Source organism: Triturus cristatus, chromosome 1_1 (genome assembly GCF_964204655.1).
Source record: "Triturus cristatus chromosome 1_1, aTriCri1.1, whole genome shotgun sequence".
Classification (NCBI taxonomy): Eukaryota; Metazoa; Chordata; class Amphibia; order Caudata; family Salamandridae; genus Triturus; species Triturus cristatus.
Genome location: NC_140579.1, coordinates 511,197,257 through 511,224,491, shown reverse-complemented (window position 1 = coordinate 511,224,491; position 27,235 = coordinate 511,197,257). Strand labels below are relative to the sequence as shown.

The following is a 27,235-nucleotide window of genomic DNA, read 5'->3' as shown; positions in this document are numbered from 1 at the left end:
CCGTTATTTTGAAGCAAAATATTCATGGCAGCCAAGTCAGTAATTAGGGTGGTACTGACAAGAGCACGTGGGATCATCAAAATGAAGATTCAAGTCCCCCACGATCGTAAAATTAGCTGCTCCAAGCAGATGAGGGGCAATCTGGTCAGGAAGGGAAGCAGCCCAAGGGCCAGCCGGCCCGGGTGGACGGTAAATTAGCAATCCTGAGAAGGTGAAGTGGGGGGGGGGGAGGGGGTCAGGGCTAATTGGAAACACATAGCCTCGCATCCCTTAAGGGTTAATTTAACATATTTGCATGTGTACCGATTATTAAAAATGATTGCAAGACCACCACCCATTCTGTCTTCACGGTCACATCTTACAATGGAATAATCAGCTGGCAGGGCAGCCGCTTCATCAGGGCCAGAACACCCGTGAAGCCAGGTCTCAGTTAAGAAAATGGCGTCCGGGTGCATACTGGTCAGAAGATCAAATATGTCGTCTCTGTGTTTGGGAAGCGAGCGACAGCTGATATTAAAAAAAAATAAAAACAGAGCAAGTCGTTTTGGGGCTTCTAGCCCTCCTATTACCTCCAGTAAGTCCCACACAGCAGGATTGCTAAATTCTCATAGCAGGCCACTCCCCCTTTCCCCACCACTCTGCAAATGCATTTCCTGGCGCGCTCTTGGATGGGGATTAAACTCCCCTTTGCTGCTTGAGGTCCTTAGGGGCCAACTAGCCTACCTGATACCTCCAGTATGCCCCAGATAGTGGGATTGCTGACAGGTGGCCACAGGTCACGCCCTCTTTCTCCAACACTCTGCGAATACGCCTCCTGGCATATTCTGGGTTGGGGGAATTAAGTCGCATGAATCCTGAGGGTCCCTGGGGGCCAACTAGCCCACTAGGTCCCTCCAGTAAGCCTCACACAGCTGGATTGCTGAGAGTGGTCCAAGACTACGCCCCCCTTTTTACACCTCTCTGCAAACGCGCCTCCTGGCGCACTGCAGCTCGGGTGATGAAGTCCACTTTAGTCCTGAGGTCCTCAGGACACAAGAGGACCTCTCACCCCATCAGCAATGCGCCAAGAGGTGCATTTGCAGAGCGGTGTATAAAGGGGCGTGGCCTCGGACCACCTCTCAGCAGTCCCACTGTGTGGGGCTTACTGGAGGTACCTGGTGGGCTAGTTGGCCCCCAGGGATCATCAGAAAACAAGGGGACTAAATCAAACAATCCCATTTGCACAATGCAAGTATAGACCTTGTATGTAATGTTCAAGGTCTCATGACAGTGTTCCTGCAAAGTTGATTTTGTAAGCAAGTATAATTTTATGGAAACTAATCCATACTGTCATGGTCACAAATGTGTGTCAAAAGTCATTGTGTGAGAGTAAAATCAACTTTGGAAAAACCAGTGTGTATGTAAAATGTCTGTGTTTCCCTATAGGTCTAACCGGGACACAAGTCAGAAGGACACAAGCAATGTGTCCATATTTCAGGAGAGGGACAAGCACAATAAGTAGGAAAGCCCACATAAGCTAACAAATAAAAAGCCAGTAAATATGAGTGACAGTAAACGACAACCATTGGTGAGCAATGGGCTGGTTCTTGGCCCACTGTAAGCTGGCAATCGGTTTTGTTGGCAATAGACAGCTTGTGCTGTCTGGTAGGCGAGACCTAAAAACAGGACGTTTGGAGAGGAAATTCACTATTATGCACTAGAAAAATATTTTTAGGCAACAGAGAGGCAAGATGGCGGCTGTGTGAATGCTGCAGAAAGCCTCTCGCCTACTGCTCCATGGTGTAATTGCTAAACCCTCTTGACAGGAGCTCTTAATGATCACCTCTGTGAGTGTGGACCTCGGAAGGTGGTTACAAAGAAGGAGACCATTGGGGAAAACCTTCGGATTCACTCACTTGCTGGTCTGCGCTGCTCTGAAAGCGCTGCTCGGCTGGTGCTACGGACTCTGGCTTCGATCTTTTTTACACAGAGCATGCCTCCAAAACAGCTGAAGCCTCCACGAGACCGCACGGAGAGTAGCGCGATGGGGTCTGGTGTGCTGCAGAGAGTCCCGGGGTCTGACTGCTGGCTCTGCGGAAAACCCAGATTGCGAGGAAAGCTGGAGACGCTACTCCCGCAGCAGGAAGTAAGGAGGCGGAGACAAAGGGTTAGCAATTTGGGCTACCTAAAGAACTGGCCTCGTGAAAATGAGAATAATTAACATGGAAATTGATTTTGAGGTACATTGTGGTTGGGTAAAAGCTTTCCTTTTCCATTTGTTTTTGGGACGGCCATGAATGTTGGGATAATTGACAGACATCTGGGGTATAGGTTAAGTTGTATGTGTTTTTGTTGATGTATTCTCTGATGAAATGAATTTCTCTTTTTTCTAATAATGGAGCAGCAACGGAGGTGGTGGGTGGGTGGTGGAACTCTTCATAAATGTGTATTGTATTTATATTTGGCTTGTTGTGCTTGTGATGCATTAAGAACATTTTTTAATAAAGACTTATTTAAAATATATATGTATATATATTTAATCAATGTTTGTGTCTGGACTTTGCAGGGTTATTAAAATATCCAATAAGTACCATGGTTTGAACAACTCCTTTAAGCATGCGTTTCAATAGGATCTCCTCTCAGTTTTCCATGTTCCACAGTCTGAGGGTGCATCGAGAACACAATGGCAAGTGCACACAATTACACAAATACAATATATAATTGTTGAAATATAAATGAAAAATTGCCAATGTTAATGCTTTGTTGTATTATAGTTCACACAGTCCACTTGTAATTATCACTTAATTTTTTTTTACCCAAATCTTGTCGGTCGTGATTTGCTTCCACTCGGTTTCTATCTGAAAATAAAAAAATAAAAGAAATTAAACATCTAATGTTTAACTTTTAAACAGAAACCAATACAGTGACTAAAATATTGTTTGAAAATGTTACCCGCAAGACGTCCCACACCTAGTTTGGTCTCATATTCTTCTATCTCACTACAAATACCATCATGCATTGCACTGGTCAACAAGATTGTGTGTGGTCTCATGATGCCTGCTGACGAATCACAGCTCTCGCTGCCTTCAAATAGAGATCCGCCCTCTCCTTCTTTGCTTGACTTCTCATTTCCTGTGAGAATACTGCCCGTCCTGGTGGATTCATCTTGGTTCCTGGAAGAATTCAAGTCGTCGATTCTGCACGCCACTTGCGGCGTCTTCAGCAACTTTCCTGCACGCCGTTATCGGCGCCCTCGTCAAACTTCCCTACACACCATTATCGGCGTCCTCGTCAAACGTCCCTGCAACGCCACTCACGGCGTCTTTGTCAAGATTCCTGCTCGGCGCTTACGGCTTCCTCGTCAACCATCCTGCAACTATGTAGGAAGAATTCGCAACTATATCCAGTTGGAGAATTACGCTCTGAACTTCCGTGTCTGCATCCTCATTACCGTTGGTTACGGTTCAGCGAACACGCCCCCTGTTTCACCCGGAACTTTAGACACGCTGCATTTTCGATCCAACTGCCGCTAACAAACACACACTGTAACCGACATTAAAATTTGTCCTCAGCATCACAACTAAGGTGAATATTTGGCTGGAATCACTTCAAGAATTGTTTCCTTTCAACTGGCTGCAACGCTGAACATTCACGGCTCGCGTGTGTAATTACTTGTTGCTAATCCTTGTCTCGAGACTAGTTTAACTTCCAAACCCGTCCGGAGTTTCAATACTTTCATTTCCTTGATACTTAATGAGGATTCTACAACTTTCTGTCTCCTCCGGACACAGCGAATAAAACTTGTATCAAGAGGAACTTTTACCTTGAGCTACAGTTGCTGTATGCTGAGATAGCATTTAGACTTTAAAGTGCTCAAGGCGTACATTGGAGATGCGGCTCTATATGTAAAAGGTGAGTTGAGACCATACACAATCTTGTCAAGACACACGTAGATACCACACTTGCGATAATATTTCCAATGTTCAGATATTAATGCTTGGACATCCTTTTCTCTTTCACAGTCTCTACTAGTGATTCCAAATACGTTGTTCTCTCCTGCGCTGTGTCTCCTTCCTGGAAGTTCCAAGTCTACCCATCCCTCCCTGGGGTCACATATGAGCTTCCTGTTGTATTATAGTAGGAGGCTTACCGTGTGCTCGGGGAAGGTGGGATCTAGCTTCGCTCCTGAGGATTGAGAGTGACACCTCCTCGAGCCCTGAGAGAAAGTCAAGCCCACGTTTTTATAAATCCCCCGAGCGAAGCATGGACAAAGAGACTCTGATGCCGGGAGTATCTACTCCTGAGCATCCTGAACTATCCATGACGGATCTCGCTGCAGCCTTAGTTACTTTACAAACTGAACTCAGAGAGGTAAAGACCGAAAATCAAAGATTGGTATTAGAAATAGACATGTTAAGAAGTCAGAAAACTCTAGGCGTAGACAGTGGATCCCTGTATAAGAAACCCTATATTCAGCCTGCTCGCTTTCAAGGTCCTTCCTTCCCGAGTACCTCTACAGACAACCCGAACCCCCCCCACCCCCTGTGAACGTCACTGTGGTCACAGCTCCACAAACACCTTTAGCCATGCCTGAGAGATTTTCTGGTGATAGCAGTAAATTCGCCGTCTTTATGAATCAGTGCCATTTACAGTTTCTCAGTAAGGCGGCAGCGTTTCCTGATGACGCTGCAAAAGTAGCTTTCATTATATCCTACCTATCGGGGAATGCGGCATTATGGGCCGTTCCTTTAGTGGAAAATGACGACCCTATCTTGTACAATTTAACCCTGTTTAAAGACAGCATGAAACGCTTATGTGCCAGACATTCATATATGCAGGCTAGTGATAACGAGCTACTTGGGTTAAAACAAGGTTCAAAAGATCTATTAACCTATATAACAACTTTTAACCGCCTGGTTACAGAGACGCAATGGCCTGAAGCCAAGAGAACTTCATTGTTTTACAGAGGGTTGAGAGATGAACTAAAAGATATTTTGTCTCAAATTGTAGATCCTCCTGAAGATTGTGCATCTTTCATCGATCGAGTTGTAAAATTAGAACACAGGCTACACGAACGCAAAGGGGAAAAGGGCAAGGTAGACTTTACACGTATCCAAATCCCTAGAATAGAAAAGAAAGACTCTAGTGAACCAATGCAAATAGTTAGCATTAAAGGACCTTTGACACAAGAAGAAAAAGACAAGAGAAGAAAGTTGAATCTGTGTCTTTATTGTGGGAAAGAAGGACATTATGCCCAAGAATGCCCTAATAAATCCCGTGCAGGTAAAAAGCCTCCTGCGAACAAGACGATATCCGCAGTACAATCGGAAAACATTTAGACTTGGATGATCATGAGACCATTCTTCCAAGTCTAGCTTGTCCACAGGTCTCACCCTGTCTGGCCAACACCTTCTCTCTAATATCCAAACATTTGGCAATATCAGTGGTACTTATCTTATCCCCACAACATAGAAAATCCTTATCTGTCATGGTAGATTCAGGAGCCACTGGCAATTTCCTTGACATAGCCTTAGCCAGATCTTTTGGTATTGAGTTCATTCAAAAATCACAACCTGAAAAAGTAAGAGCTGTTGATGGATCAGCTTTATCCTCAGGGTTAGTAACGTTCCAGACCCCCGAGCTGCTTATGACCTGTGATAATGGTCATACGGAGAAAATAATCTTTGATCTGATTGATACCCCTCCTTTTGGAGCAATTGTGGGAGTTCCTTGGTTGCAAAGACATAATCCCAGCATAGATTGGAGAAATCGAACCCTCACGCTAAATTCATCTTACTGTATAGAACATTGTTATCAAGACATGATACAGATGCATGTTCCTTTGTATTGTGCTGGGTCTACCTATCAATCTACTCTTCCTGTAGAATACCAGGACTTCGTTACGGTATTTGATGAAATTAAAGCAGTGGAATTGCCCCCACATAGATCTTTTGATTGCAGAATAGACCTAGTCCCTGGGGCAGAATTACCTCTTAGCAGAATCTATGCCCTTACGGGACCCGAAACCAAATATTTACAGGAATATCTCAATGATATGCTTCAGAAAGGTTTCATCCGTCATTCAACCTCACCAGTGTCTTCGCCCATCTTTTTCATACCCAAGCAGGAGGGTGGCTTAAGAGCGTGCTTGGACTATCGCGCCTTAAACAAGGTGACGATCAAAAACAGATACCCTCTTCCACTCATCCCTACTCTCTTAGATCAAGTACGCAAAGCTAAAATCTTCACCAAGCTGGATCTCCGTGGAGCCTATCATTTGATTCGAGTACGAGAAGGGGATGAGTGGAAGACGGCATTCCGCACCAAGTTCGGTCTGTATGAGTACTGTGTAATGCCCTTCGGATTATGTAATGCTCCTGCTGCCTTTCAATTCTTTATGAATGAAGTGTTGAGAGAATATCTAGATGTATTTGTAATCGTATACATCGACGATATTCTTATTTATTCCCAAAATGAACAGGAGCATGTATCCCATGTGAAGACCGTTTTCCAATGTCTCCAAGACAACCATCTATTCGCCAAGTTAGACAAATGTCTTTTTCATGCGAACAAGGTTGACTTTTTAGGGTTTGTGATATCCGCGGATGGATTACAAATGGATCCAGCTAAGATATCAGCCATACTCAAATGGGCAAGCCCTCAGAACGTGAAAGAGGTGCAATCCTTCCTCGGGTTTGCCAATTTCTATAGGAGGTTCATAGATCATTTCTCTGATCTAATCCGTCCTATCACTCGACTATTAAAGAAAGGAACTCCCTTCCTATGGGATAAGGCTGCCGAAACAGCGTTTCAGGAACTAAAGAACAAATTCACTTCAGCCCCCATAATAAGGCATGCTGATGAGATAAGACCTTACTTCATAGAGGCCGACGCCTCACAATATGCTGTGGGAGGGATATTGTCTCAACGAGACCACAAGACGGGAACGCTCCATCCCATTGCATACTTCTCAAAGACCCTGCTCCCAGCAGAGCAAAACTACATGATTGGTGAAAGAGAGCTTTTAGCCATTAAGTTAGCCTTTCAAGAGTGGCGTCATTACCTCCTTGGTTCGCCTCATGTGATCACTATCTACTCCGATCACTGTAATTTACAGTTTTTAAAATCGGCGCGAGCTCTTACACCGAGACAAATGCGATGGGTGTCCTTCTTTAGTGAATACAATTTTGTCATTTCATTCCGTCCTGGAAATCAACACGGCAAAGCAGATGCTTTATCTAGATTAGGCATTGAGTCCAAACTGGTCATTGACACTCCCGTACCCATCATCCCTGATAACAAAATAGTGGCTATAGGTGAAAAGAACCAAGAGGTCCCTGACTCAATCATGACAAAACTCTATGAAGAATACGCCACTATGTCTCATGAAGATTGGTTAAACGATCCTCTCAATAAAATCGATAACGGTATCTTTCTCCACGATAATTGTATATATGTACCTTCTGAAGAAATTCGTGGAACAATCCTTCAATGGTGTCATTCTTTACCTTTAGTTGGACATCCGGGGCAAGATAAGACCCTTCAAATATGCAAGAGATGGTTTTGGTGGAAAGGAATGACTCAGGATGTATTTAAGTTTGTGAGGGCTTGTCCCACATGTGCCCGACAGAAATCGTTACACTGTGCCCCTGCTGGACTTCTGCAACCATTACCTATCCCACCAACCCCTTGGCACTCTATTAATCTTGACTTTATCACTGATCTGCCCAATTCAAGAGGATACACAACAATCCTTGTTGTAGTAGACATGCTCTCCAAGATGTCCCATTTCATACCATTAAAACAGGTACCCAAGGCCCGAGAACTTGCAGACATTTTTATAGAACAAATAGTTCGTTTGCATGGGTTGCCTTCAATCATTGTGTCTGACAGAGGGCCCCAATTTGTTTCCAGATTCTGGCAAAGATTGTGTCAAGCTTTACATATAGATCATCGTCTATCATCTGCTTACCATCCCCAAACAGATGGTCAAACAGAGAGGACGAATCAAACATTAGAACAATACCTTAGATGTTTATTAAGTACCCTCTCGAGTGATTGGGTAATGGCATTAGCCCTCGCCGAATTTGCCTACAACAATTCCATGCATTCTGCCACCAAGATCTCCCCTTTCTTTTTCGCTCAGGGATATCACCCTAAATGTTTGCCTCTACATCTCCCAGTATCCCTATCTGAAATCCCGGCAGTTACTGAGCATCACACAAATTTACAGAACATATGGAATCAGGCAAAAAAAGAACTAAACAACACTAAAATGCAGATGAAAACGCAAGCAGACAAACACAGACAAGAAGGTCCTAAATATGAAACAGGGGATCAAGTGTGGTTAGCAACCAAAAACCTTCGTCTAGCAGGGACTAGAAAATTGCAACCTCGATATGTAGGCCCTTATCGAATTGTAAAGGTTATCTCCCCTGTAGTGATGAAACTCGAGTTACCCCAAGAAATGCAAATACATCCTGTATTCCACATCTCCTTTCTGAAACCATATATATAAAGCCTTCCTGTCCTGAACCTCCACCTCCTCCCATTGCAATAGAAGGGGAACTTGAATATGAGGTCGAAAAAATAATAGATTCTCGAAGACATCACGGGAAATTGCAGTACCTGATAGATTGGGTGGGTTACCCCGCAGAGGAGAGAACATGGGAATTAGCAGATCATGTGCACGCACCTCAGCTAGTACGCAGATTCCATGCCCTACACCCCAACAAACCTCGCCCTGTTAGGCTACCTTTAAGGGGGAGAACTGTTACCCGCAAGACGTCCCACACCTAGTTTGGTCCCATATTCTTCTATCTCACTACAAATACCATGATGCATTGCACTGTTCAACAAGATTGTGTGTGGTCTCATGATGCCTGCTGACGAATCACAGCTCTCGCTGCCTTCAAATAGAGATCCGCCCTCTCCTTCTTTGCTTGACTTCTCATTTCCTGTGAGAATACTGACCGTCCTGGTGGATTCATCTTGGTTCCTGGAAGAATTCAAGTCGACGATTCTGCACGCCACTTGCGGCGTCTTCAGCAACTTTCCTGCACGCCGTTATCGGCGCCCTCGTCAAACTTCCCTGCACGCCATTATCGGCGCCCTCGTCAAACTTCCCTACACGCCATTATCGGCGTCCTCGTCAAACGTCCCTGCAACGCCACTCACGGCGTCTTTGTCAAGATTCCTGCTCGCCGCTTACGGCTTCCTCGTCAACCATCCTGCAACTATGTAGGAAGAATTCGCAACTATATCCAGTTGGAGAATTACGCTCTGAACTTCCGTGTCTGCATCCTCATTACCGTTGGTTACGGTTCAGCGAACACGCCCCCTGTTTCACCCGGAACTTTAGACACGCTGCATTTTCGATCCAACTGCCGCTAACAAACACACACTGTAACCGACATTAAAATGTGTCCTCAGCATCACAACTAAGGTGAATATTTGTCTGGAATCACTTCAAGAATTGTTTCCTTTCAACTGGCTGCAACGCTGAACATTCACGGCTCGCGTGTGTAATTACTTGTTGCTAATCCTTGTCTCGAGACTAGTTTAACTTCCAAACCCGTCCGGAGTTTCAATACTTTCATTTCCTTGATACTTAATGAGGATTCTACAACTTTCTGTCTCCTCCGGACACAGCGAATAAAACTTGTATCAAGAGGAACTTTTACCTTGAGCTACAGTTGCTGTATGCTGAGATAGCATTTAGACTTTAAAGTGCTCAAGGCGTACATTGGAGATGCGGCTCTATATGTAAAAGGTGAGTTGAGACCATACGCAATCTTGTCAAGACACACGTAGATACCACACTTGCGATAATATTTCCAATGTTCAGATATTAATGCTTGGACATCCTTTTCTCTTTCACAGTCTCTACTAGTGATTCCAAATACGTTGTTCTCTCCTGCGCTGTGTCTCCTTCCTGGAAGTTCCAAGTCTACCCATCCCTCCCTGGGGTCACATATGAGCTTCCTGTTGTATTATAGTAGGAGGCTTACCATGTCCTCGGGGAAGGTGGGATCTAGCTTCGCTCCTGAGGATTGAGAGTGACACCTCCTCGAGCCCTGACAGAAAAGATCTGTAAAGTATTCATGACAGTCGAATGTGGTGATGGACTACACTTGAGGTGCAGAAAAAAGATGAGCTTATAGTCTTATAGTGAGGACTGTATTTAGTCGCTGATGAGAATATTCTATCAGCATTGTTCAGTGGATGGTAATGACAAAGACCATCAGTTTGCCATTGACTGAGTCTATCATCATGTCACAGAAATAACTGGAAGGAAGTGGCAGTTATATTTGGGTGACTAAGCTACGAGTGTGGTTAGTGTTGTTGACATAACAGTAAGAGTCTGTTTCCATAGGTCTCCTTAACCACTCCTCTCGACACTGGGCACTGCCTTAGGAAAGAAGGTTGAACAGAAAGTAGAGGACAATGGGCATTCGAAGACAGGCGACCTTGGGAGGTGTGCCCCCTGGGGATACTGGCATATGGGACAGCCCGGGCTAAATTTGGGCTAATTTTGTGCTGGTCAGGTTGGGCTGGTAGCCCACAATATAACCAGCCATTGTATACCACCAGCCACAATTTTTGGTAAAGTGTTGTATGGTAGAGCAGAGGCCAAGGCCAAGTTTGAGGAGCAGTTGCCATCAATGTTGTTGGCCACTGGGGGTGGCTATTAAGGGACTGATGGAGTATGTGGACTCACAGGTCAGAGCAGAGAGGGTGGAGGCCGATGGGGGAGCGGAGTTCAACTAGGCGGCAGGGGGAGGATAGATGTCAGTTTGAGGATGACAATTAGGGCCACATTGTAGGGCCTTCTACGGGTTTGGTGGTGGCCAAGATGAAGTGGAGTCAGAAGTAGGAGGGGGATAAAGGGGTGGTGTGACGAGGAGGTGGTAGCGTCACAAGGTCAGTGGAGTAGGTGGAGCTGGCTGTGGGTCCCAGATCAGGGCACGGAGCAGGTAGGCAGGGACATTAATCCCTGCATCCTGGGCCCACCCTTTATTTTACAGGTTCGTTGTGACAACGGACATGCAGACTTGGGAGAGTTTAATGCGGCTACATGGCCCTGAGAGGAACAGATGTCAGGGCGTAGCGCGACCAATCGGATGCTGATGCAGGATAGCAACGACACTGCCATCAGAAGGTCTGGTGTGGCCTCTGTAATGCAGCAACCTGGACAGTAGTTGCGCCCCCCGCGAAGGAGGGCTGCCATGCAGGGACACGGACGGCGGGGGGATGGCTGGAAGGGCGTATTGTGGCTACTTGACGCCCCTCAGTTGGTGTGAAGGGACCTACTGCCTCAGACCCATTGCAGTTGCTTGCTAAGGTCGTGGTACCCACTGGTTTGTGAGATCTCGTTGCCCCTCATCATCAGCTGGACTATGATGAGAGGAGTCTTGAAGAAGGTGAAGTGGTGGAAGACAAGCGTTTGGGGCAGAGGAACACCGATGGTGGTGAAGTGGTGCATGCGTGGGGGAGGTTCAGTAAATGTACGTAGTTTGTTACAGGAGTGTCATGCAGATTGGGAGACCCGGCACAAGGCGATCATGGACCCCTTGCAGCTGGTTAGGCAGCTGGATCCAGTGCAAATCCCAACCTTAACACCAGGTAAGGGCTCAAGAGGAAGAGGGAAACTGGTGGGAGACAAGAGGATGGTGCCCATTGGGTTGGAGGCAGGGAGTGACAGGGCCAGTGGGGACGTAAGAATGAGGAAATGTTTGTACATCAAAGATGCCAGGTAGGGACAGAGGCAACCGCCTTGGGCAAGTTCAAAAAAGAAGTGGAGCGAGTGGGGGTGACCTTGGCGGGTGCGTCAGACCAAGGGGCAAAGGCCACACCGGATACCCTGTAGGAGGGCAGTGAGGTAAACGGAGGGCTGAAGAATAAGGAAGTACAGGAAACAGGGGTCAAGGAGAGCAAGAAACTTTAGATTAAGAAGCTCCCTTATACGGGGGTTACAAAACCCCTCGGCCCCCCTTTAATGCTGGCAACCGAAGAGAAAATTTGGAAAGGGGAGATGTTGAAGCTGCTCCACAGGGAACTGCGGGCAAAAGAGGGTTCCAAAGAGGAAGAGTATGAGCTGTCCAAGCGGGCCAAGGTGCCAGCAACCATAGAGAAATTAACAGCGGCCTCAATTTTTGCAAGTGTATACTGCAAAAACTATCTAGAGTGGTGCATGACCGTATTTAGATATATGGACGTGATCAGGAGGGTTCAGATCATGTATGGGGGCTAGGCATGGGTGCAATACGATGAGGAGTTTCACATGCTTTTATCATGGGATCCCGGGGCAAAGTGGGGAGAGATTAACAATGACCTTTGGCACCAGACAATGGGCCCGGAGAAGTTGGGGAAAATGTTCTTTACCGCAAGTGGCCATCCAATGGTATACCAGCCCTTTCAGTAGCGTGCCACCTGAGGAGGGGTGGGGTTTAAGACGCAAGGGGGTGTGCTTGGGACATGCTGGGACTTTAGCAAGGGTTTATGTACGAGAGAGTACTGTAAGTTCCGGCATGAGTGCTCCAAGTGAGCAGGTGGACACAAACTGGTGTATTGCTATGGAGCAGGCAGCAACAGACAGGGCGTTGAAATAAATACCAGGGGCCTGCCAGCGGACTAAAGGGTAATTAAGGTGCATGGCGCGGGTCCCATGGGAAAATGGGCAAGAGCTCAGACTCCAATTAAGCTGGAATGCTTGGATTACCAATATTTTTTTTTTAGAGTTTTACATAGCGCGAACTTGACCCGCAACCGAATCGGGTATCAGAGCACTTTACAGAGCACCAGTTATGTTACATGAGGACACACATTCATTTTTGTTAGGCACGGGGAGATTAAGTGATTTGCCCAGAATCACAGGATGTTCAGTGTCATTACCGAGACTCAAACCCAGTTCCCCAGGTCCGGGATCGAACGCCCTAGCCGTTAGGCCAACTTCTCTCCCCAAGAATTGTTGAGTGAAGGTTTTCAGGAGGGTTTCAGGATGGGTTATAAGGGTCCAAAGTCACGTCGTGGGCGGAGAATTTGAAGTCAGCACAGTCACACAAACAGGGGGAGTGGGAAAAGTTTATAAAGGAGGTGCAAGAGGGCAGGATAGAGGGCCCTTTCAGCATATGGCTGATGCCTGAGTTGATAGTTTCACCCATTGGTGTGGTGCCAAAAAAGGACATGGGTCAATTCAGGTTAATACAACACTTTTTATGGCCGAAAGGGAGCTCTGTCAATGATTACATATCGGAGTAGGTTTCATTGGTATCTTACTTGTCAATGGATGTGGCAGTGGCATTGGTTGAACAGGTTGTTCGTGGGGCTCTTTTGGCTAATTGCGATATCAACTCAGCTTTTAGGCTGTTGCCGGTGCACTCGAAGAATATCCAGTTGCTAGGGATACAATTTGACGGGTCCTGGTATGTGGACAAAGCCCTTCCCATGGGGTGCTCCAACTCATCAATACTTTTTGAGAACTTCAGTTCCCTTTTACAATGAGTTTTCACATGGCAGAAAGGCAGGGCCACAGTGACACACTATCTAGACTATTTCTTCTTTGTGGGTCTACTCGGTTCCGCAAACAGAAGGCACCAGTTTGCACATTTTCAAGAGCTGATAGGTGACATTGGGGTGCCACTGGCACCGGAAAACACAGTAGGGCCCAGCACAGGGCTTTCCTTTTTTGTGCATTGAACTAGATTCAGTACCCAAGTAGGCGCGCTTCCTGGTGGACAAACAGTGCAAATGCAGCTATTGCTTGACGTCATTGACTAAGCAAAAAGTTACTGTCAGGGACGTAGAGGTTCTGCTTGAAATCTCAACTTTGCTTGCAGGGTAGAGAGGGCAGGATGGACTTTTTGCAGGCGTCTATGCTTGCCCCTAGCCTGGCTATCACTGTCTCATCACCACATCTGATTGTTGGCAGGGTGCGAAAAAAGATTTACGTATGTGCTGTAGGTTTTTGCAAGAGTTCAATGGCATCCCGATGGTGGCCCCGCAGGATTGTGATTGGGATGTACAGATATACTCCAATGCAGCAGCCGGTCTGAGCATTGGTTTGTAATGGCGGGGCAGGTTGTGTGCAGAGGAGTAGCCTGTGGATAGGAAGCGGGGGGCAGGAGCATCACTTTCCTGGAATTGTTCCTGCTGGTAGTGGTGGTTACGCTCTGTGGTCAGTAACTGGCACACAAGAAGATGTTCAGAATTTGCAATATGGCTGTGGTACATGTGGTCAACAGACAGTCTGCACTGGACGAGCAGGTTCTCAAACTGTTGAGAGTTTTTGAGATGGGTTGTTTGAGACATGACATGGTTTCAGGGTTAGACATGTGCCTGGGGTGGACAATGACATTGCGGCTGCTCTCTCTCGTTCGCAGTGGGAGAGGTTTCATGGGCAGGTCAAGACACCGATACCGGCAGAAATGTGGAGCATAGGCGAGAAAGGATGATTCAGTTGGTGATAGTGTCTCTGATGGACTCCACTAGGAAGTCATATATGCAGGCTTGGCAGGAGTTCGAAGCCAGCGGGGCTATCAGGAGGTTTGGATTAGGGAGGAGTATGTGGTGCTGTACATGTTAGTATTGATTGATAAGGGTTTATCTAGAATCACGATCACAGGGAAGCTGGTAGGTATTGCAATTCCATGGGGGGAAGCCATTGTCAAGGCAACTTTTTGGAAAAGTGGTGGGGATCCAGCCGGCCATATGCAGCTGCAGAGAAGAAGCGATTTTGTCATGCTAATCTCATGGATGCTTTTTGGGGCTTTCAGCATTTTCAAACTATTGGGGAGAGTTCCAGGGTTGGTCTGGGAGGATATTGGGGTTACGGCTGATATTTTAGAGCTGTAGATTCATTATTCTAAGACGAATCAGAGGACCAAAGGGAAGACAGTGGTGTTGCAGCTATTCCCAGTTCTGGACCTATGCCCAGTGAGGTGGGCAAAAAACTAAGGGCAATAAGTGGGATGTCCCAAGGAGAGTTTTTTAGGCACATAAATGGCAAAGGAGTGCAGCTTTTCAACTCTTATGGGTTCTGATGAAAGCATTGACAACACTGGGGGAGCTGCCAAGGGAGTATGGATCCCATTCTTTCAGGATCGGGGTGGCCACAGAAGCGGCATAAGATGGCTGGGGTAGGGGCAGGATCATGTAACTGGGCCAGTGGTTGTCAGATTGCTTTCGTCGATATGTGAGGTTGGGCAAGAGGGGATGTGAATAGTCTCATGTTGTCTTTTGTATCTCACATATACTGTTCTTTCCAGGTGCAGTTGCTGGTCCAGAGTCTGTCAAACTATCTTTGTTAAATGGGAGAAGTCCAGAAGGGCCAAGGCGCCAATCTTGGGCTTGATCATCGGCAGTTTCAAAGTTACTTGGCACGGAAAAGGTGGTATTCTGTGACTTGAACAGTTGAAATGTTTGAATATGTTGTTGAGAATGCACACATGTCCAGATATTTTGATGCTCCTCTTGGGGGGAAAATTACATGGTTGTGAGTAATGGACTGGCTTTGTTGAAGGAGACGAAAAGGGGTCGCTTAGATATTAAGAGAGAGTGGCCGGCAGTTTTGTCCTATGGACAGAGTTTATCTCATGAAGCCATTGGAGGGAGGCGAACAAGCCCACAGACATTGATAAGGCCAGGCTAAAGACTGATAGGGATAGGCACGTTTTCTGTAGGGACAAGGGATTTAGTCAGGTAGAGCACCCAGAATTGAAATATGAAGCCACAGGATTAGAGTTACATCTGTAGGAAATATTAAAAGATAAGGTTTAGGATAATTAGATGTTAATAGATGTAGGTTAAAGTGTTCAACAGTTCAATATCAGGATAGGGGTTACAAAGTTACAAGATAAAAGATGTAAGAGGAGGGGGATTATTAGGGTATGAGTGTATTGATGTAGGTGATTTGTTGTATAGTGAGGTTTAGTGTTGTAATGCTAAGGCCTGGGGTTACATTTTGTGATGTGCACCTGTTTTCAATAAAGCTACATTGAGTGTGTGGTCTGTGCTGCTCCTCTTTATGCCAATAGGCTTTTGGGGGCAGCTGACCTTGGGAGGTTTGCCTCCTGGGGATATTGGCGGATGGGACTGCCCTGGCTACATTTGCTCTCATTTTGAGCTTTTCAGGTTGGACTGGTAACCCACAATATAACCAGCCATTTTATAGCACCTACCATTAATTTGGTTAAAGTGATACGGTGGATGGTGCTCAGCTAACAAATGTTTCCCTCCCTTCCTCTGGTAAAGGTTTTCCTGTTATTTTCAAGGGCTGTAGGCTATTTTTTGTTGAGCACAGGTGCGCAAGGGAGGATGGTTTGTATACGGTTGTCCGTAGTGTTAGCCAGGACAATCAATACCAATCCATAGGAGTAAAGCGGGTCCCCGCTTTACTCCTTTGGTAGGGGTACGTTTTTGTCATGATTTTCTAATGATCAAAGTTTTGCTAGATTTACTTGGTGGTTTTCCGATCAGGATACATTTAATGTTTCATACCACCTTACATGTTTTGTGAATTGGATTGATTCCTCGTTTCTTGGACAACATAATCGTTATGGATTGTCCTGGCTAACACTATGGTCAGTGTCTTGAGATCTTTTTAATCTTTGGTGGCTAGGTCACAGGAGTATAACAGAGGGACAGGTTTTGATTGGATTTTTTACTTTGTTTAGGTTGTCTTTTTGTCCTGATGAAGACATTCATGCGGAGGTAGAAGGTACCCTCTACGCGCAAGACGGGTCGGAATTTCGACACATTCCCCTTTTTATGGCCTGGAATACAGAACGCTTAGAATGATGTATTTCTGAATATGTGACATCGTTCTTTAAAATAGGCCATTTCAGCAATGAGATAGAGCATTTAGACTGCATACAGGCCCAATATTGGTTAGGTTAATTAATTACTCATTCCAACCAGTGTTTTATGTGCAAATTAGAGTATTTTTGTTTCTCATTTTTCCTTGATTTCTCTCTTATCTCTTCTCGTTCACAATTGCACATGAGCACTCTCTTTTCACGTTTCTCCTGTCAACCTTCTACTGTCAAAATGACTTATTGAATAGGACATATTTATATAGATTCTATAAAACAAAGATTTTGTCTATTGGATAATGTTATTCTTTGGTCCGTCTCTCTGTGTTATTACTCCTTGTACAGTATAACTTGTTGAATGACCGTTTGGATTGAATCTTTCTCATTCCTTTTCATCTTTATGTTGGTACGTCGGGACCAATTGTTGCTTTAACTGAATTTATTCCCGGGTCCTCTGATGCCTTCTGGGAAATCCCCATAAGTTTGTAATGGCACTTTCTAAATGTGGCATTCCTAAACTAGTAATGTTAAACCCAACTTCACCAGTAAGGAGGATTTATCATTACCAATCCAAAGATATAAAATATTAAAAATCTACTCCTCTGACCAGGAATTACCACTTAAAAAGTTATAACTGAATTCACAATGCTAACCTATGAGAGGGGTACGCCTCACAGTAGTGAAAGATGAATTTAGTTGTTTGTCTCTGCCATTGCATATAAAGCATCACAGTACATACTCTACCTTTTGCATACATAGCACCTTACCATTAGGGCCTACCTTATGGGTGACTGATATGTAGAAAAAGAGGAGTTTAAGGTTTTGCAAGTAGTTTTAAATGCCAAGTCAAAGTGTCAATAGACTGCACACAAAGGATAGATTGAGACAGATTTGAAAAGCTACTTCAGTGAGTGGCACAATCAGTGCTGCAGCCCACTAGTAGCATTAAACGTATAGGCCCTGGGTATATGGTATACCACCTTACAAGGGATTTACAAGTATATTAAATATGTCAAACGTGCATGCCCCAATTTCACACGTTTAGGGAAAAAGCACATTAACTTTAGCACTGATTAGAAGTAGTAAAGTGCTCAGAGTCCTGAAGCCAACAAAAAGAAGGTCAGAAAAAGAGGAAGGAAAAAAGTTTGGGGTAACCTTGCAAAAGAGCCATTTCCAACACTAGTATTTCGTGACCCCCATGTAAGCTGGGGCCAGGGCTGGGAGGCAGGTAATTCCAAGCACCTTTAGGGTGGAAGCCTCTAGAAACTTCTCCTACTTCTAAATGGGCACCAAATATGAATAATGGACCTTCCAACCCAAATCTTCAGTGCACCTCTTTACCTATGGAAGACGCAGAAAGACTGCTATGCTGCTCTGCTGCAAGAAGGACTGCTACTCTGTTGTCCTGCCACTCTGTTGCCCTGCCACTCTGTTGCCCTGCTGACTGAGTGAGAAGGGCTGGGCCTGCATCTTGAGCTCAATACCAGCAGAGTGACTCCAAGGGCTAGCTAGCTGGTCTTCGGATCAGAGCCTTAGAGACAGAAAAGGCTCAAACCACATTGAACCCAGCACCTGGATGTTGTTTGCTGTGGGTCCTGGCCCCCCAAGTGGTGCCACCCCAACCCTGTACACTTGGAACTGGGCCTGAAGGTGCTCTGCAAGCCCACCTGTGGTACTGCAAGCAGAACCAATGCATCTCCTCGCAGCCGCATCCGAACTGCTACTATGCAATGAATCCCGACGCAGGACTTCAATTCCCAGCTTCCTCAGAAGCGCTGCTGCACAACGCATCCTCAATGCAGGCCTTCACAGTGCAAGCCCTTCATCAACTGCATCCTCAACAATGACCCAGGACTCCGCATCGCAGCCACACAGCTTCCTCAGATTCACCGTTGTGCAATGCATCCTCAACACAGGACTTCACACTGCAGGTCCCTTGTCAACGGCATCCTCAACGATGACACAGGACTGCACATCACAGTCCCGCAGCTTCCTCAGAACCACTGCTGCACGATGCATCCTCAATGCAGGACTACACACTGCAAACCCCTCGTCAAATGCATCCTCAATGACGACACAGGACTCCACATCACAGCCCTGCAGCTTCCTTGCAACCGCCACTGTGCGACGCATCCTCGACGCGGGACCTCACAACGCTCTGCAAACCAAGATTTAAGGTTCTTTGTTCAGCGGGCCTAACTTTGTCCCTGTCTCTGGTCTGGGCTCCATCACGGTCGGCTCAAACTTAACTTTGTCCCGGTCCAGAGCACCCAGATGACCACAGTTGGCACTTTGTGCTTTTAGGCACTGTTTTCACCTAAATCTTTGAAATTGCATATCCCTGGTTTTATTGATTAGATTTTGTTGTTTTGGTCTCAAGTAATTTATTAAATCGTACTCTATGGTGTGGGATTTTTCTTTTGCTTTATTACTGTTTGTGTGCTGCATAAATACGGTATACATTGCCTCTAAGTTAAGCCTAACTTTGTTCATGCCAAGCTTCCAGAGGGTTAACCACAGGTTAACTTGGCTTGACTACACCCTAACAGGAATCGTGGTTCCTGCTTGAGTTGGGGTTCACCTCTCCCCCAGGTAGTAACCCAATTTCCTACAGTGAGGGACATTAAAAAAAGAAAAGAAAAAAGACCCTCACACCTTAGGAGATAACTCCCATGGTGTGCAGGGGGTGGGGTCATTCTTTTTTATTTTCCCAAAACAAACTCAAGCTTTAGGAGCTTGTTTTTGGAAAAATAAAAACTTTGGAAAAGTTTGCCGGCCAGCTATCATGTTTGACTTTTCGTAGATTGACAAGATCTGCCATGATGGAAGTTTGTGCCAATATATAGAGATGTCGGTGGGCCGGCTTACATCTCTGAATTTTGCAGGCAGAGTGGTGGACACAAAGTTATATGCCACATATCTGCCTTTACTCTGTCTGCCCAAACCCTAAGTCAAGGCCTCTCGAGTGTCACAGTGGCCCAAAAACATTGATTTTGAATGCTACCCCAAGCACTTGCCAGTGGTTTGAATATCTGAAGCATTTGTCACATGAACGTCTGGGTATTTGAACGCCAGTAGTATGCCTGGAAACCTGAGACTAATGAGCTTTCCGAGCCTACTGCTGCCAATGTGTGTGAATTCTAAACTTCAGTAGATTTGCATCCATTCAAAATTATATAGGAGCAGATTTACTACTGGTTTGGTAACCTGGTTAATATATATATTTAAGTTCCTGATCCAAAAAATGAACAAGTTAAAACCTCTTAGTGAAGTCAGGAAACAAAAACAGACAAAGCAGACCGACTCAGGACCACTAGACCCAACTGCCAAGCCAAGAATGCATTTATTTTGGGTGTGGGTGACACATCCCAAACAGCCCCCCAAAGCTATGTCCTTTTCCCAAGGATTGCAGGCATTTGTGCATGTTTCAAGGACACATTTCCTCTGTGCTGTGGTTTATGGTTTTGTTTAAGCGTTGATCAGGTTACAGTGCATATTCCTATTACACAGGCACCTAGTTTGTCCTTTCTTTATATGCCATTGGGCAAAGGACCAATTACCTTACCAAATAACTCATTAATACCTAGTTCAGGTTTGTCCAACTGCCTTTCCAGGAGCCTTGCAGCTATGCTTGTCATGTATTAACCATGTAGATGCATTCCAAACTGACTAAGCCTTTTTCACATTACTGCTCGTAACCCTGCATGATGCACTGAGGTCATCACTGTGGGTAAACCTTCATGAAGTGGCACTAATGTAATCGTGTCTGATGTGATCACTGTTACCACACTAAAACTATTACATCATATAATGAACATAAGTAGCTCTCATTACAGAACATGGTGGAGCCTCCTAACCTAGATTGTTTATATATATTCTCTTCACTAAACCATCCCTTGTGTCCTTCATCAGTCTTTAAATGTAGAATGTTAGGTCTACTAATTCCCCTGCTTGTCCAGCTGCGAGTATCTGGTATCCAGGTTCTCAGATTTCGATTCCAGCCTTGCGGTAATCTACCATGTGTGCGAAGGCCAAGGCTTGCCCTTGACTTCTGACTGGTCCTGGAACTAGAAGGATGCACCAAACAGACTACTGTGACTGTTACAGGTTCACACGAGTGCGATGTGGAGGGCTACTGTCACAGGTTCACACACAAGTGCGAGGATGGCAACATACCGTGTTTTGTAGTAATTATAATATGTCAAGGCCTTTTTACCTCTCTCACATGAATGGGAACCTACTATTCATTCACCTAAAGTTCCTCTGCTGATCATGAGCCTGGATATCCTAGAACCGAGATCCTTTGTGCTTGGATATATGCATTTAAACTAGTAAAGTTTGGTATGCATCGCATGAGCACCCGAGGCAACTAGAGTAGTGGCACAGGCCTGTCGTTCTATTTAGGAAGCCCCTGGCCTGTTCATGGGCACAAGATGGAGAGGTACTTGCGTTTCCAGAAACTGGGTGCCTTTGCTGACATACTTCTGACTGGAAGAAGGGATCTCTGTTATGGGGAAAGAAAAGAGAGACTTCCTCTTGGAATTTGATGAGGTTCGAAGTGTGGCTGTTGATAGTGAGGTGCAGACTACTCACAACTATTTGTTGCTCTGTTGTGGCTGCTCTAGCCTGGAGACGACTTTGAATTGAAAAGCATTAGTCGAGACAAAGGCTGAGGCCAGAAGACAAACTGAGAAGGACACATGAAAAGGGAACCAATCCAAATCGGTTTTGAAAAGACAGAAACCACATTCACTCTCTGCCAACTCTGTAGAAAATGGGACCTGCTGACCCACTTGTTCCATTTCCAAGTTCTGTCTGTCTAAGGAGGGGGCACTCCTCAGAGTACCCAAAGGAATAATGTGCAGCCAAGGCTGGTATGTGCCTGAAAGTCAGTTCCCCGGGATGAGGAGACATTACCTGGAGACCTATCTGGAGGAAGATGAACTGCATGGCTTTTCCTGGAAACCCAAGGAGTTCTGCCTGAAGGAGGGGAAAGGAATGGGACTACCCTGCAAAAGGAGCTGACCGGTGGGAGCGGATAGAAGCAGTTGACACCGGTCCCTGGGCAAGTCCACCAAAGACCAACAGACTGCCTGATTAGACTTCCAAAGTTGCCCTTTTGGGCTCCCTTTGTCATCCCCTCCGCCACTACTCTGACACTTGTGAAGTGTACACGATCAGCTGGCTCTACTGAAACTGGGTTAATCATTTACCAGTGATCCCAGATTGTGTGACCACTGCACTACTGGCCCTGTGCTGTGCGGTCCTGACTGCTTCAAATGTGAATTTTGGAATTCTGTGGTGCTCACCCAGAGTACCCCCATCCCAGTCAGTGAAGAGTCTAGCACTGACCCCAAGAACAAAGACGCTTCCTCAAGTCATTATGTGCTGAACTAGAGCCCTGGCAATTAAGGCATTAAGAGGCCAGCACCCGATAAATGTGCCCCAAACAGCTTCATGAAGTGCAGCATCACCACATGAACCCCGCGTCTTGAGAAGAGAACTGCTGAACTGCCTCCACCCAGTGCAACTGAAAACATACTCATTGGAGGGTGTGGGCCCCAGCGAGGCCCATCTGTACTGAGAGACTGCCAGAACCCAGTAGAGATCTGTGCTAAAGGGGAGTGGGGTGGAAGGGCTGCACCTGATCTTGGGACTATACCGAGCAAAACCAAAGGGGATGATGGACGGAGTGTTGAACATTGCAAGCACTCACCCCCAGTTAACTGATCTGGGTTTAATCCATCATCATTCTTTAGCTCACTCCGCCACCCCAGTTCAGACATGGCCATATGCAAATCAGTCTGACCCTGTGCCTCATGGGAACAGTCCAGCCCGAACTGCCAAGCCATGTCTTCCCTGGACCAGAAATAAGCATCCTGGGACCGGTTTCTGGCTAATCAGCGGTCATCAGCCAGGCTAGCTTGAATCCAGTGGCAAAGTGAGCAAGGGACCCACGTCTGGACATACCCTGCCAACTTAGAGCAAACAAAGCAAAACCAAAGGGTCCCAGGATGCTTGTTTCTGGTCCGGGGAAGACCTGACTTGGCAGTTCGGGCTGGACTGTTCCCATGAGGCACAAGGTCAGACTGATTTGCATATGGCCATGTCTGAACTGGGGTGGCGGAGTGAGCTAAATAATGATGATGGATTAAACCCAGATCAGTTGACTGTGGGTGAGTGCTTGCATTGTTCAACACTCCGTCCATCATCCCCTTTGGTTTTGCTTTGTTCACCCTAAGTTGGCAGGGTATGCCCAGATGTGGGTCCCTTGCTCACTTTGCCACTGGATTCAAGCTAGCCTGGCTGATGACGGCTGATTAGCCAGAAACTGATCTCAGGATGCGTGTTTCCGGTCCAGAGAGGACCTGGCTTGGCAGTTTGGGCTAGACTGTTCCCATGAGGCACAGGGTCAGACTGATTTGCATATGGCCATGTCTGAACTGGGGTGGCGGAGTGAGCTAAAGAATGATGATGAATTAAACCCAGATCAGTTGACTGGGGGTGAGTGCTTGCAATGTTCAACACTCCGTCCATCATCCCCTCTGGTCCTTGGGACTATACCAACAGAACCTCAAGCAAATAGAGGGGGAGGAAAAGGGGGAAGATCGCTTAGCAGGGGCTCCACCTTGTAGCAAATGAGACTCACACTTGAGCATCAGGTAGCTTGCACATTGTTGCAGTGTGTAGTATTTTTTTCCTTTGGTAAAATAAAGTATTCAAAAGAAAATAGACAATTATATTATTTGGTTGCTTGGTGTTGCGTTGTATACTGGGCCTGTTTACCCCCGTATTCTAACCTCCCTGAGTAGTCTGTAACTGCTTGTCATCGCTACCACTGACAGTCAAGTGCTGAAATGGTTATACTTGCCTAATCTTGAGAGCAATAGTAGAACAGACCCTGGAACACTTGAGCCAAACTATCCCATGGCTGTGACCCAGTAGCCCCTTACTGTCTTGTGTCCCCCAGTATGGGATCTTACACAAGGTCAAACACCTCAAGCAGGGTTTCATTTGTAAAAGAGAAAGAAAAGGAACAGACGATACCCAAATTCTTTTAAAGGAGGCCACCATCCACTTCTATCATGCTGGCAGCCTTCTTCCACCAAAAGCGCGGCCCGCTTCTACCATGGGTGTTGATCATAAATATGTTATTTTGCACTCCCCCCACCAGTCCAGCTTCTCTACGTATTGGCAGTGTATCTCATCTCTACCCCTGCTAAGCTCTCTCTACTTTCTACTTTCTACCTCTCCTTTTTCTTTTCCAACCCTCTGCTCTTGCTTAGCTCTGGCTTTTTCTTAGCTATCTCAACATTTCCACCAGTCAATTTCTTAACCTTATTTTGCACTCTCCTTTCTTCTTCCAGACCACCTCCAGATTTGAAAGCAGTAGACATAATTATAGAAATAATGAGAGCCATAAATATAGCTTTATAAAATGGCAAAGAAGTGTCAAAATCCTGAGCCTAGGCCCATGACACGTCACTTGGGTCTCGATCTAGATTGCCAAGCTGCTTCTTCCTATCACATCTGTGCTCCAATCTCTCGCCACCCTGCCTGAGCTCACTTTGTCAACCTTGGCCAAGAAAGAAATGTGTTTCAGCTCAAGTGAGAATGAATACCCACAGATGCAGGATTAAGCCTGACAAGGATTGTTCTGTGAGGCATGTGGGACAACAAGGCATTTTCTAACTACAATATGCAGCCTGGAAGTCAAACCACTGCTTTAAGAGGAGAGAAAAGCACAAATAAATCATGCTGGCACTGATCAATACAAACAAGAATGGGCTGCTTCATTTTGGTAGTTCCAGTCAGAACAGCTGCCCCGTTTTGTCATTGCTCCATTCAATGCCCAAGAAAAATGTATTTCTTGTCCCAGTCTCTCAGTCAGATGTTTGGTAAACACTTCTATAGTGTTGATTGTCTTCACATCACAGAAGGCGTGGGTAACATACGCCAATCTATAGAAGTGTTTGTCTCTTAGTGGCTGTGGATGGAGGTCCCAGCAGAGCGAGGGTGTTGTAGAGGGGTTGGAATCAGATACATTGTTTGTTTCCTTTTCTATGGTCTGAGCAGAGACCAGCAGCTTGCTTTGCCCCACTTATAAACAAGCATTGGCAACGCTAGATATGTCTGTTCTGTGCAAGATCTATTGCCTTTGTAAATGTGTTTTTTTTAGCCACTTTGTTCCACAATATTATGTTATGTTATGCAGATTTGTAGAGCGCACTATCACTCTGGAGAGTATCCTGGTGCTACTGCTATGCCGCTGCTGTGCAGCATGGCTGAAAATATTTTTTTTTTAATGTGCTTTACACAGCGATATTTAACCACGTCATATTGCTTTTTTATGGTCCGGCTTAACCATAAAAAAGCCCTTCAATGATGCTGGCAGCTGTAACCACGTCATTGCACTTCTTTATGGTCTGGTTGCACACCTGCCGCCAGACAATTATGTGAGAATCATCAGGAGAGGGGCTTTGGCTTGGCCTAGATGTTGATGGCCAGGAAGTACATGTTTTGATTGGGAAGAAGTTGTGTGTTTCCACAAAAAAGTGCTTGTCCTCTACACCTGTTTATCCTGCTGCCTGAGCTTAAACTTTTAGGAGCACAAACATGACATTGTACAGCTATTAAAGTTCATTAGATAACTTGATAATTTAGGATACTTTTCTCTGCCAGCAGCACAGATGGCACGAGGGCGTTCATTAACCTACGTGGATTTTTAAATCTGGCTTGACAGTGCACGTGTCTCCTAACCGTTTTCACCTAAACCAATATTATTCTACCATTCTTCGATTACACACAAATACATATCCATTCCCATGCTATCTACTTGCAATGCTTCACATAACCATACAGCATGCCTGTAAAGCCAGACCTATTGGCATTGCTAATGCTTGTTTTATTTTCAGAGTCAAATTAGTGCTCCCTTTCACTCCTGCCTTTGTTTGCTCCCAGCTATTTTTTGAATGCCTGCTGCCATCAGCTGTAATACAGCCAGAGTTTGTCCGAGCTATGCCAAGACGTGGATTCTAATGAAGAAAGAAACTTGTTGGACCTGGCTCTTTCTGCAGGGTCATCCCCAAATGTTTTGCCTCGATACTCCTAACTTTTGCTGAGTTCATTTTTGTTAGCTTTAGGACTCTGCTAACCAGTGATAAAGTGCTTGTGCTCTCTCCTTAAGACATGGTAAAATTGGCTTATACCCAATTGGAATATTTAATTCACTCGGAAGTCCCTGGTAAAGTGGGACTATGTGTACCCGGGGCCTATAAATTAAATGCTACTAGTGGGCCTGCAGCACTGATTGTGCTACCCAGTTAAGTAGACCTTTAAACATGTCTCAGGCCAGCCATTGCAGAATCTGTGCATGCAGTTTAAACTGCCATTTCGACATTGCAAAATAAATCTTAGGCCAGGCCCAAACCTTCCTTTTTAATACCAAGGGAGAGGAGTTGACCTAACTCCTAGGGCGGTTGACCTAAAATCTGGGGAACCGGGTTTGAGTCTCGGCAAGGACGCGCAACATCCTGTGATTCTGGGCAAATCACTTAATCTCCCGTGCCTAACAAAAATTAATGTGTCCTCATGTAACGCAACTGGTGCTTGTGTAAAGCGCTCTGATACCAGATACCTTTGTTAAAATATAAAAATTAAAAAAATGTAAGTCACCGCTACTGTAGGCCCTGGACAGCACAGAGGGCAGGGTGCAATGTATTTAAAAAGTTGGACATGTACTTTTAAGTTTTACATGTCCTGGTAGTGAAAAACTCTTAAATTGTTTTTTTTCACTAATGCAATGCCTAACTCGCCCTTAGGATAACTTTAGAGTTGCCTTATTACATTTTCTAAATGTAATTTCCAATAGGAAGAGAGGACCAGTTCATGTATGGTGTCTCTGGAATCCTAATTCAAAATCCCAATTTATGGTAAAGTCAGATTTTAAATTACAATTCTGAAAATACTACTTTAGAAAGTTGGCATCTCCTTGCCTTAGCCATTTGGTGCCTGCAGCCTGTCTCTGGTCACATGACTGGGTGTAGTTGGCAATTGGGCTTTGTGTATTCCTCCTAGACAGTCACACACAGTGGGAGATTAGGTGTGACTGGAGGGCCCATGACTGGCGGGATGGGAGCGAGGAGCAGTCCCCAGCCTCCCTTACACCTAAACAGGCTGCGTCCTGTCTCCACACATAGGGCCTAAATACCCTGCATTTTCATTTAAGCTAGCTTGGAGCTAGGGCCTGGGAGGCTGCAAATTCCATGCACTTCAAAGCCACTGTCCCGAAACCTCTCCCACCTTCAGGTAACAGGGCACCAGTGTATAAAAAGAAGAAACTCAGACACAACCACTTCAGTACACTTCTGGACCAGGTAGAATAACTGCTGTGCTGCTACAAGGACTGTGACTCTGCTGCCCTGCTGGGCTGACCTGTTGATTGC

At 45.6% G+C, this 27,235-nt stretch overlaps 1 protein-coding gene across 1 annotated transcript in view; it reads right to left on the bottom strand.

The window, feature by feature from the left end:
- CD79B (CD79b molecule) overlaps positions 1–27,235 on the bottom strand; it is a 275,348-nt gene that overhangs the window by 234,643 nt on the left and 13,470 nt on the right. Inside the window, exon 2 of the mRNA XM_085642716.1 lies at positions 2,796–2,837. Within this exon, the coding sequence (XP_085498842.1) occupies positions 2,796–2,837 (42 nt within the window). The remainder of the gene's footprint in view (positions 1–2,795; positions 2,838–27,235) is intronic.